General features: G+C 56.8%; 1 protein-coding gene across 2 annotated transcripts in view; it reads left to right on the top strand.

Moving 5' to 3' along the window:
- Positions 1–3,751: 3,751 nt before the first annotated feature.
- Lama5 (laminin subunit alpha 5) overlaps positions 3,752–11,851 on the top strand; it is a 50,300-nt gene continuing 42,200 nt past the window's right edge. The window contains exons 1-2 of one of the 2 annotated variants that reach the window (XR_004119058.1): positions 3,752–4,181; positions 8,177–8,329. Coding sequence is in view for 1 of the 2 variants with exons in the window: in XM_031372968.1 (XP_031228828.1) it covers positions 3,870–4,181; positions 8,177–8,329 (465 nt within the window). In the remaining variant the exon portion in view is untranslated. The remainder of the gene's footprint in view (positions 4,182–8,176; positions 8,330–11,851) is intronic. The other variant, XM_031372968.1, reaches the window with a different exon arrangement.

Genomic DNA, 11,851 nt, shown 5'->3' with positions numbered 1-11,851 from the left:
CAAGTGCTGGGATTAAAGGCGTGCACCACCACTGCCTGGCAACTGTGAATTCTTGAACATCAAATTAACCACTTCGTGGAGACCTTCCTAGGTTGTGCACCTGTTATAAGCTTGCCCTTCTCTGCAGGGCATCCAGCTAAAGTTACACCTTCATCCCACCCACGGAGAAGAGAAGCTGTGTAGTGAGAGAAACCTTGAGGAGTCCTGTGTAAAGCCTGGGGACTGGAACCACCATTATTCACTCTCCAGACACCTAATCAACCCCATCCCATCCCCATCGGCCTCCACCCATAGGCAATGGCTGCCTGCCTTGGATTAGGCCTGCAGCAATTACAGAGGGCTTGGGCAGGGAGCTCATTGCCTACAGAGGCAATGAATCTGCTTGGACCCTTAGGTTCCTCTTGTGGAACTGTCTGCAGGTTTACATATATCTCCATGGTGCCTAGGCCCGAAGGTTCTAAAGAACCATGAAGGGAAAAGTCCTTGCTTGTTTCCAGATCTCATCTCAGACCAGAGATGTCTAGTAGCCCCCCAGCCCCACCCTTTTGGGTACAGGAGCCAGGAGACTTTTGAGAAGTTAGATCAGATAGCTGGCCTTGCGACACGGTTCTCCAAGCCTGGGGAAGGGGTCTCAGGGAGCCTGAGGAGCAAAGGGGTCTCAGGGAGCCTGGGGAGCTCCTGCTTACCAAGCTTCCCAGCTCTGTCTCAAAGACAGTGCTAATGGAGGGACATGATGTGCTATTCTGCCAAGCAGTGGCCAACAGAGGCCAGACGTTGTCCTTTGGGTTTACGACATCCTGATGTCAGCTTCTCAGGGCTGTGACTCCCTTTGGCATCTGTCCAGTCTGAATCTTTGGAGGACAGAGCTGCATCTTGCTGACAGCAGCTGCCAGAATCAGCCCTGCCACTGGCTCCTGGCTGCCTTCCATGGGCAGGGACAGAGGTTCTACCAACAGCTCTCTGAAAGGGCCTCAGCGCAGCCCTGAGAAAGGGAATGTGGCTTCCATACTGCCTCTTCTTTAAAGCATGTCCCCATGGAGACACACATCCTGGGTCTTGGAACTGGATCCTCTTCCTGGCTTGTCTAAGCAAGAGGCAGTTAGAGCCTCTCTATGAGGGCGTGGCAGCCACCTGAAGGCTGGGGCCTGGGGCCTGTCTACTGTTGCTTGTGACGCCCAGTGAGTGTGAGCGAGGGTTATCCTCTTGTCCTCTGGGTGGCTCCCAAGGTGGGTTTCTAGGGCTGAGTTGGACAGCTCATGTAGGGTTTTGTTTCCAACAGCTGCCCCCAGATTGGGTGACTTAGGGGGTGACGTGTAGCCCTGGAATGCTGTTGGAATAGAACCCTATGCCAGGGCAGGGAGAAACTATGCCAGACTTCTTCCCCAACATGCTGCAGCTGACCTCTCTGCCTTCCTCTGAGCCTGGGCCTTGGTGAGGACTGCTCCTGACAGGCTTGGTCAGCTTACTCCTTACCTCATTCGAGGCTAGGCACCCTCTCCCACAGGACAGGACCCTCTGATGTTGTTTGGATTGTCAGAAGAAAGGGATCAGCTTTGGGAACTGGTACCCAAAAGATCCCAAAAGGCATGCCTGAGAACAGAAGTAGCTGATTTAACCTCTTCTCTCTTTAGAACCGCGTGCTATTGACAACATCCATCCATGTGACCTCAGCTTCTCCATCCACAAGGAAGAAAACTGGCTGTGTCGTCAAAGGAAGGGTAAGGAAGGTACTGCCCCACTGTAGTGAACACTGGAAACCGGACCTGGTTAGCAGGGGATGGGTACAGTGGTGGAGTGGGCAGAGAAAACCACCCTCGTGGGATATCTCCTCCTGCTCCTTTCCCTAGCTCCAGATCCAGCTGCTCCCTCCTGGCCCAGGCGGACCAGCTGCCATGGGGTAGTATGTGGACACCTCACCAGTCCAGTGCCACAGAGTCCTCTGCCTGCATCACCCGCCCCGTCGGCCACCAGTTGCTCTTGGGGCAGCTGTCTGCTGGGAAGTAGCTAGCTTGGGGTTAACCCTCCGGGTGCTGGCTGCTAGGCTGACTCAGCACGTTCTCAGCCATCTGCCTCTCTCTTCCACTGGCCGGTCCTCTGGGACCAATCCAAAGTACACCCTGCCTGGCCACTAGGGGGCTCAGGGGAGTCCTGGCACAACCTTTGCCCTCTAGACCCTCAAGAAACTCACACGAAGTCAGCAGGCTATCAAGCATGGAGGTCAGATGCTTTAGTAATGGATCTCTCAGCCTCAGGCTATTAGGACCCCCAGCTGCTAAAGGCGACTGAGGAAGAATCGAACGGCTTCCTGATGGGCATGGTGGACCTCTAGGCTGTAGCAGGGTGGGGCCAGCCATCTGGGAACCTGCTACTGCCCCAGCTGTGCCTCACACGGGGTCATAAATCAGCTTCTGAGCCTACTCTACTGAATTCCAGATTCCTCCCTGTCTCCCGCCCTCTCTGGAGCCAGCCCCTCCCCCACACCAAGCCTTCGCAGCAAAGGGAAGCGGCTGCCTTGCCCTCCCCCAGGTGGAAAACTAATAGTGAGGTTATAAGAGGAATTCCGGGGAGGGAAAGTGGAAGGATCCAGGGAGGGCAACTTGTCTTGACCTCGCATTTTCAACTGAGACTGGGGTCCTCCCAGCCCCTTGGGGTTTAAGATTTGTAGGAGGCTGGGGGTAGTCAGGAGGACAGGAGGGTGGTGCAACCTTTCCTGACAACTACAGGTCAGAACCGGGCCAGGACTTGATGGCAGTGTTTCAGGAACTCACTCAGACCCTTGGGAATTATCCAGAAGGCCCAGCAAGATGGGAGTCCTACCCAAAAAACGTGAGATGGTGGCCTGGCTAGGAGACTAAGGGGAGCTGCTAGCCCTGCTGCTGAGTCCAACCTCTACACCCCGCGGAGCTTTCCTGTTTGGTCCTAGAATCCAAGGGGAGGTAATCCAGTGGCTGTGGCTGAAGCAGAAATGAGGTACACAATCATCTTAGCTAAGCCTCTAGGACCTTTAATGTTTGCAGCTCAGAGCCTGGCAGATCAACTGGAGCCCACTGTACCCCAGAAACACAGGAGCTAGGGGCACGGCTTGCTTAAAAGATGTCTAAGCAAAGTCTCAGCTTCCCAAGGAACCTATTGGGGTGGCACCTATAGGCCAATGAGCATCCTTGGACATGCCCCATGGGTGGGCGCCTGTCATTTCTTTGCTCTTGTATTGATCCCCTGTTGCAGAGGAGTTTAAAACCCAATAGGGGTAGACAGGGCTAAATCCGACTTAACAACGGAGAAAGTGGGGGGGGGTCTCCTCCTGTCTGGTCTTTCCCCCTCCCCCACCTTTGTCGACCACATCCCCTCTGGGTCCCCACCCACAGCTACGCACAGTTTATACAAACACCAACAGGGAAGGAAGAGTAACAGGCTAGGGCAACGGGGAGGCGCCAGGTGGCTGAGACCTGTTTGAAGTTAAGGAAACAAAAAGGGGAGCCGCTGGGCGGGTAGAGGCAGGCCCAGCATGCTGGGGTCCTGAACATCCAGGGGAAAAGCAAGGGGTCTCTGTGGGGATAGAAGCCACGACCTGGGGGAGAGGAAAGGCTCAGTAGCGCCAAGTTCCCACGGCTTTGGCCGGCGGCCAGCAGGTGCCCCTTCCAGGACGCTGGTCTGGCCGGGGTCCGAAGGGTTAAGGTCCCAGGCCGCCCCCTCTCTCGTGCCCTCCCCCAACCCCCTCTCCCGGGCATAAGGCTCGGGCGCCAGGGCGGGCCTGGGCGGGGCCTGACGTCCTTGGACAGGCGGGGCCAGCCGGGCCGGCCGCCCCAAACTAGACTTGCCGGGCTCCTGCGGTGCGCGCTGTCCCTAGAGCCGCAGCCCCCAGCAGGAAAATGGCGAAGCGCGGAGGGCAGCTCTGCGCGGGGAACGCACCGGGCGCTCTTGGCCCCCGGAGCCCCGCGCCGCTGCCGCTGCTGCTGCTGCTGGCTGGGCTGGTGCTGGTGGGCGAGGCTCGCACTCCCGGAGGCGATGGCTTCAGCCTGCACCCGCCCTACTTCAACCTGGCGGAGGGCGCTCGCATCACCGCGTCCGCGACCTGCGGCGAGGAGGCCCCGACGCGCAGTGCCTCACGCCCCACCGAGGACCTCTACTGCAAGCTGGTTGGGGGTCCGGTGGCCGGCGGAGATCCCAACCAGACAATCCAGGTGAGTGCGGCGCGGGGGAGCTGGTCACACCATCCTGTGGTGTTCCACCCCTTGCGCCGGCACCCAGCCATCTCGTAGGGGCTCCCAGTGCTGGGGAGCGTAAGTACGGATTGACTCTCCCACCAAGATTCCCTGGTCCCGTGTTTTGATGGACTAAGAGGGACCCTGACGCGGCCACCGAAACTCGTGCAGACACTGCACGTGCCTCTGGAAGAGCCAATGAAGTGTCCGAGTCGCGGACCAAGGGCCCCTGCGGCCGGTGAAGCTCGGGTGTGTGTCGGGGGTGACCTAGGCAGGAGGGGACCGGTGATCAGTCTCCGGCAGCCGTAACTCCGGGATCCCTGCGTGGGCGGGACTTGGCCTGGGTGCCCGCTGACTGTGAGGAGGGGGCGGGAGCTCCTTGTTCCCCCGGGACAGGCTGGAACCTGTTGGCCTCCCGGATGGGGCGGAATGGGCGCGGAAGCCGCGCCATCGTCCGTTTCTCCTGGTGTTGGGTCTCACTGTCTCAGCCAAAAATTGAAGCTTCTCTGCTTGGGATCTGAGAACTTCGGAGGGAGGTGGAGAGAGCAGGCTGGCAAAGTTTTAACTGAGCGCTAACACCTGCAGGCCATCGTGGAGGAGCCCCCTGCCCAGCAGGTGCTAGGTCCTCGGGCTTCGGTCTCCAGGGAGATGTGGATCCCGTGCCTAAAGACTCCCCTGAGCCCTGCCTTTCAGGCTGAGCCTGCTGGTGGGCCACGTTGTCCCGTCGCAGGACTCCTGCCTCGTATTAGGGACTTAAGGAGTTGGGAACCATAAGGGCCTGGTAACTTTTAACTACCTTCTCTAGGGATCTGCTTCCACCTTCCTGGAAGGAGGCTGACCAGGGAAAGAATAGCTGAAAACGGATTCGTCGGGGTGGAGGTGGTGAAGGAATTCAGATCTGTTCACTGGCTTACCTGGCTACCACCCTCTTTTCGTGCCAACTCCGCCCTTCCTTGGGCTTCCAAGTGGGGAGGGGGAGTTGAGAGGGGCCGGGCTCCCTGTGTTCTGATTCCCTTGCAGTCTTAGAGTAAGAGCAGGCGGGGAAACTGAGGCCTGGAAAGGTACAAACACTTATTTTTGAAGCTTTACAAGTCAGCGGGATCCATTTGAGGGGAGCATTTGGAAGTGAGGTGCCTCTTGGCCGGTGTTGCCCTGAGTATAGTGTCAAGGAACTGAGTCTCAGGAGGCGGCCTTGGAGGGATCTGTCCTGACCCAGAGGGACTGCCTGGACTCCCAGGGCCCTCATCTCTGCTTACATAGTAATTGTTATTCTCTGGGAAGAGAACTCAAGTCCTTCTGCACGTCCTGGCCCACTGTTCCTAGCTCTACCTGTACAGGTAAGCCAGTGAACAGATCTGAATTCCTTCACCGCCTCCACCCCGACGAATCCGTTTTCAGCTATTCTTTCCCTGGTCAGCCTCCTTCCAGGAAGGTGGAAGCAGATCCCTAGAGAAGGTAGTTAAAAGCCTTCTCAGAGGGTCACTGGCTCAGATGGGTCTGGTTCTGCACAATTTTTATTACCTCTCTCTAGTGGTAAAGGCTCAGCCGGGTGGTCAGAAGTTACAGCCCCTCTCTGCTGCACATCCTTGGTGAGAAAGTAGAAATAACAGCTGCTTCACCAATGACCCACAATCAAGGGGTTAGGCGTGAACTCACAGGAGTCAGGGACCCTTTATGGCAACAGAAGAGGGACGGGGCATCCCCAGTAGGACCCTGAGAGTCCTACAGGGCCTCTGGGCAAGATGGCGTGTGGCTTGGTTCTCCTGCCCTCCCTGTGGGCATCACAACTCTACTGGCCTCATGTAGGGCGTGACTCAGTAGGAGGGAAAGTCCTGATCAGCTCCTATGTTTCCTAGTTTTCTGTTCCTGGCAGGACCCTCTGCTGCAGGGGGTGGAGGAAGCCTGGTTTCCCAGCCCTGACTGCTGTGAGCCAGAGGTCAGTGGGGGAAATCCAGGCCATCAAGGGTGCTTGTGGCTTACTGCTCAGTGAATAGCTGGTTGGAGGTTTTCACTGTGGTTTCCTAACTCTCTAGACCCTCTCTGTTGGCTCGAAGGAGGCACACATGGACTTCCTGGACCCCTGACCTCTTGGAGGCCTACCTTGTATCCCTGAGCCTGGGCCTGACTCTGGGGCAGTACGATTATGTTCCTCGTGGTCTGGACTACAAGAAGCCTCTCTAGGCGGCATGCCCACTCTCCACCCTGCTTGGCACCCATGGGGCAGAGTCTCCTCTGGGTCCATCCTGTGGCTCTGAGAGCTAGGGACACACAGGTTGTAGTAGGGGATCATCATTTAGGGTTGACAGACTGGCTCATTTAAGGTCATCACTGACCTAGCTCCTCTAAGCTGCAAAAGGAAGGTGTGTCTAACACCAGGGAGCTCCCAGGGCCCCAGGAGAACTAGCCAGACAGTTTGTATGATGGGATAAGCTTAGCAGACAGTGCCTGGCAGGGTGCAAGTCAGCTGGGGTGGTCCAGAACAATGCCCAGGGGCCTGATAGCTAAACCGAGGTCTGGAGAGCACCATGACCTGTACAGGCTGCCAGGCAGGGGCTCCTCAGAGGTCAACACCTGGGGTTTGGCCCTAGGAATGGGCACATAAGGCGGAAATCTGGAGCTAGCCGATCTTCTAGGGAGGCAAAGCCTACTGTGTGAATGTCAGGGCTAGAGGCTCTGTTACCACTGAGACCTCCCAGTTGGGGCCAGGGTTCTCCCACACCCCAACCTCTGCAGAAAGAAGTTCTGTACCACACCCTCAATCTGGGAGAGGTAGGGTCACTTTCTGGGCCCCCCTTCTTGTCAAGTCTCCAGTGCGGCCTTTGTGTAGGACAGGTTTGGTTTCCCTGGAGTGTAGGGGGCGGGGGCTCTCCTGGCAGGGATCCATGACCCCGCCCCTCCCCCACCAGGAAGAGCTATCCAGGACTCTGCTGGGACTTCCTACAGGCCCCAGCAGGTGGCTAGGCTGTGAATGAAGCAGCTGCCAGGCCCCCTGTGTGATCATCTTCTGCAGTGCAACACTATCCCTACCATGCAGATGGGGACACTGAGGTTCCCAGGGCACCTTGACTTGGCTTTGTCCCAGAGGGCAGAAATGGCAGTTGGGAACCCCAGGCTCTGCTGCCACTGCCGATTGTGAGAATATTTACATTTTAGCTGCATTTCCCCCGCCCCCAAACCTGCTTAAATCTTGTCTCTGGAGACCCAGTCTCACAGGTACTGGACTGCTGGGTGTGTCTCTAGGCACAGACTAGGAGCTGGGGGGGATATCTGATTTCCCCATGAACCCTCTAATCCAGATGGCCCTTCCTCCTAATAGCTTTACCTTTCTTACTCCTTCATTCCTGCCCCCATAGTATCACCCCTCCCCTCCCCTATTCCTACTACCAGCCTCCTCTCTCTCCCCATCCCTACTGTCAACCCAATCCCAATCCCATACTATCAACCCCATCCCTCCCCCATCCCTACTACTAACTACTATCCCCAGCCCTACTGTTAACCTCATCCCCCAATCCCATATTGTCAACCCCATCCTCCTCCCCTCTCCCATATACTATCAACCCTACTCCCCATCCCTACTTCCAACTCTTGGTGGTGCAGTGACCACCAAGAAGAGTGGAAGGCAGAAGGGGTGGCGAGCTCTTACCTGCTTTTGCCTCCTTTGCTCTTGGTCTGCATCAGTCCTGGAGACTTTCCAGGAGCCAGCTCTCTGCCCAGAGCATACCATACCCCCTTTACCCCGAAGACCTCTGAAATTGCCTTCCCATCAAGGCTTGCCTTGATTTTTCTCACCTAAAGCCAGTGTCCGCTCAGACATTGTTCCTGTAGTGTGAGTCACACCTCTTGACTGAAAGATGAAGATCTCAAGGTTGAGAACAGTGTTTTGGGTCCCTGGATTCATATGGTAGGATGGTGGCTCTAGAAGAGAAAGGGGTTGCTTAGCCTTTCTTGGTCATCTGGCCATCTTCTCCCTGCAGGGCCAGTACTGTGACATCTGTACAGCTGCCAACAGCAACAAGGCACACCCTGTGAGCAACGCCATCGATGGCACGGAGCGCTGGTGGCAGAGCCCACCCCTGTCCCGTGGCCTGGAATACAATGAGGTCAACGTCACGCTGGACCTGGGCCAGGTAGGGTTCATTTTTGGTGAGGTCACCATCCGGGGAGACAAAGCATGGGGCAGGCAGGGCTGCTGGGAGCAGGGCCAGCACAGACAAAGGCCCAGGGGTGGGTGTTATAAAATATAATGTGGCTGCGGGCGTGGGGGGACCTGGTGGGCTCATGTCAAGGTGTCCCCCAAGAATTCACACCATGGAACAGAGCTGGTATAAGGTCTGGTATAAGGGAGATTTGGGGGAGAGGAGGAGAATGAGAACCTTATAGAGATTGACAGACCGGAGCAGACAGAAAGGGGGGCAGAAAAAGACAGAAAGAAAGACAGGGGAAAAGAAAGAGAGAAAGACCAGCCAGGAACACAAGGGAATAGAGAGAAAAGGGGGCAGGGTAGCAAGCAGTCCTTTTATATGCCCCCCGGTGCGCCACCCACACCTGGCGGCCATAAGTCGTTGCTAGGTCCTTGGGAGGAGTCTAGCAGAATTGCCTGTAAGCCAACAGTGGGCATCTTTGTTCTTCAGTGTCCCTTGATGTACATGGAAAGTTAGGAGTGAATGGGACACCACCAGAGGCCACACCAGAGTTGTAGGGCCAAGTGCTGACCGCACACAGAGGCGTGGTAGACCTGCTTGGGCCCCTGGTGCCCTCAGAGGCTCCCTGGTGTGTTTACTCTGAGGAATTCTTGGTGGAAATGGGAGGGGCGCAGGAATGTAGAGGAAGCCTGGTAGAAATGGACATTCCTGAGATACCTGTGCTCTGGTGACCACCTTTAGGTCAGGGGATCAGTGACTGAATCCACACTGCCAGCTCTGAATCCTCATAGGCCTCCAGGCTTCTGTTCAGGCAGGAGGGTAGATCAGGCCATTTCTCCGTGATATACAAGCCACCCGAAGGTGAACAGGGCCTGGGGACTCTGGTGTCACTCCAGGACTGTAACACTCAAGTAGCTGTGTGTTAGTCCACTGGGATTCTGGCTTGTGGGAGTGCTGGACATGTTGAGGCTCCCTGGGACCAGGGTAGGGGTGTGTAGATGAGGTTGGGACTGCGGCCGGGGCTGGCTACATGGTTGATCTTACATACTTACTATTCTGCCAGTTCAGAGACTTGGTTCTCCATGCCTACCACAACACTGTCCTCTGCTCCTTCCTGGGCCTGTGTGCCTTCTGCCACCTGAGCTGGGAGGGGATAAGAGGTGAGGCAGAGTAAGGTAGGTGTCCACAGCCAGGCTGCAAGGACAGGCCTCTAGGGAAGGTACCTGCTTCCCACCTGGTAGCCTGAGGACCAGCAGCTGGAGAGCAGACTGGGTCTCAGCAAGTGGTCTTGAGCTTCAGGGAAGCCGATCCACAACTGTGTCCCAGCAGCCGGTGTAGAGAAGAAGGGGAAAGGGAGGAGGCTGCTGCCCTAGGGCCGTCTCCCAGCTTTCCATCCTCTGAATTCCTGTACTCGGGAGCTTAGGGTCCTCAGGAGCCACTTGAACCTTAAGCCACTTTCTTCTTTGGCACAGCAGTGGGGCTCCCATGAGAGGCCGTGTGTGTGAATTGCCCCTTGGTGTGAGTAGCCAGGGGTACCTATTCTCTCCTTCCCAGTCTTGCCTGGCTGTACCTAAGGAGGCAGGAGTTGGGGTAGTGCTGGGGAGAGGGGGCCCTATCTCCATGGCAACCTCAGGTTGCCTACAGAGTAGGTGGGCACTGTGCCCAAGTGTTGTGTGTGTGTGGGAGCAGCAGTGGACTGCCTTCCTGACAGAGTGTGGACTCTGCTCCTCCAGGGCCCAGAGCCATCCTCACATCTGCCCCTTGGGCCTTGGGTTGTTCCAAGCTAGGAGAGCTTCATGCATGGGTGTCTTGCCTCTCTAAGCCTCAGTTTTACCATGAGGCAGGGGAAGGAAAGCCTTTCCATCCACTCTGAGAAGAGCCCATCACCAGTCTCCTCTCTCTGTCCACTACAGCCCATGTCACCGCTGGCCCAATGGCTGCCAGCCATGGCAGGGGCAGGAAGCTCTGGGATTGGAGCAGGCAGACTGACTCCAGCCTTTCATGGGGAAGTTCTTCCTGGGTTCTGTGCTGCAGGCCTGGGAGGTCCTGTAAGGCGCTAGCCCAGGGCTGGATGGAGCTCCTTCAGGAAGCATCAGGAAGCGCCTGGCCAGGCGCCTTTGTTCTGGTGAAAGCGGATGCCCTGGGAAGGGGGTGGGGGTGGCTGGCAGGGAGCCTTATACAGGCTGGAGAGGGCGGGCCGGGCGGCTAGGCTGCCTGCCCTGGATCTTATGCCCTGGTGTGTGAGTCCAAAACTGGCACTGAACTTGGAAGGGCTGGTCCCCATGACACCTGTCTGGGAGCATCCAAGACACCTAGGAGCTTGAGAGAGGAGTCTTTCGGTCGGGGAGGGTCCCCAGGAAGAGGTTTCAGCTGACTGACAAAGGAAGTTTCCTGAAACCCAGCCTGATCTGCCAAGGGTTGAAGGAGAACTCTTTTATCTCCTTGTGTTTATCTAGAAGTTTCTGGGGCCCAGTAGGTAGTCAAGTTGCTGTTCCCATCATCCTCCAGGCTCAGGCCTCATGGCGACCCCCCAGTAGGCAGGGATGAGTTGGCCTGTGTCCTCTTCCTCCGTCGTCCCCCTCGAAACCTGGCTGCACAGGGCTATCAGCTACTGTTCCTCTTTACCTGTAGCATCAGCTCCCCTTCCCAGGTCAGCTCCAAGAGGTAAGGAGTGTTAGTCCCCTGATAGGGTCTTTGTTCTTTCTTGCTAGTGTGCAAGCTACACAAGTCCCAGCTCCAAAGGCCTTAAGCTGCAGAACCACACTGGAGGTGCCAGTGGTGACTAAGAGCAGAGAAGGGGTGGTCTAGACAGGGACAGTGAGGGTACTTAGGATGAGGGCCGAGCCGGTTAAAGCTGGTTAAGGCTAGGGTGAAGGGCCTGTGCCCCAGGGGTGGCTTTATGACCTGGATCTTGCCCCCCTGCCCCAAGTCATCTTGTCTTCTCTGGGACCGGGAGAACGATGTAACCGCAGCCCGGTGGCACATTGAGTGTCGTCAGGTGTCCTGCAGGCTCGCCCTGTCTTGCTTCCCTCGGGTTGGGGCTCCATGGATAGGCCCACTGGTCTCGGGTCTTTTGCTAGTGGTCATGAGGCTGAAGCTTCTGGCATGGCTCCCTGGGCCTGGCTGGGCACACAGCCATGTGGCCAATGTCCTGAGACCGCTTGGGTTGTCCAGGGAAGTGGCAGGAAGTATAGTCATGCCAGGCTTAAGTTACAAGTTACAGAGTCCAGCGGCCAGGACAGGTGCAGGGTTGTGCCAGTCTGACTCCTTGAGCTGGACTCCCAGGGGTAGGGTAGAGTAGGGGTCTGTGCAGGCAGGTTCACAGACCAACCCTGAGTTGGAGCCACCTTCTTCCCTCACTGCTTGCTTCCCGCTGCTCACACTGGGTGCGTACCTCTCCATCTACCTTCCTCTCCCCGACTGCTTCTTCTGCCTCTCTCCCTTTTTTTTTGCTTCTGCCTCTCTTTAGGTCTCTATCCACCTCCCCCCTCACCTCTCCTCTCCCCT

This window comes from Mastomys coucha, unplaced genomic scaffold (genome assembly GCF_008632895.1).
Source record: "Mastomys coucha isolate ucsf_1 unplaced genomic scaffold, UCSF_Mcou_1 pScaffold15, whole genome shotgun sequence".
Classification (NCBI taxonomy): Eukaryota; Metazoa; Chordata; class Mammalia; order Rodentia; family Muridae; genus Mastomys; species Mastomys coucha.
The sequence above is the reverse complement of the archived record's forward strand: the minus strand, read 5'-3'. Positions and strand labels throughout refer to the sequence as shown.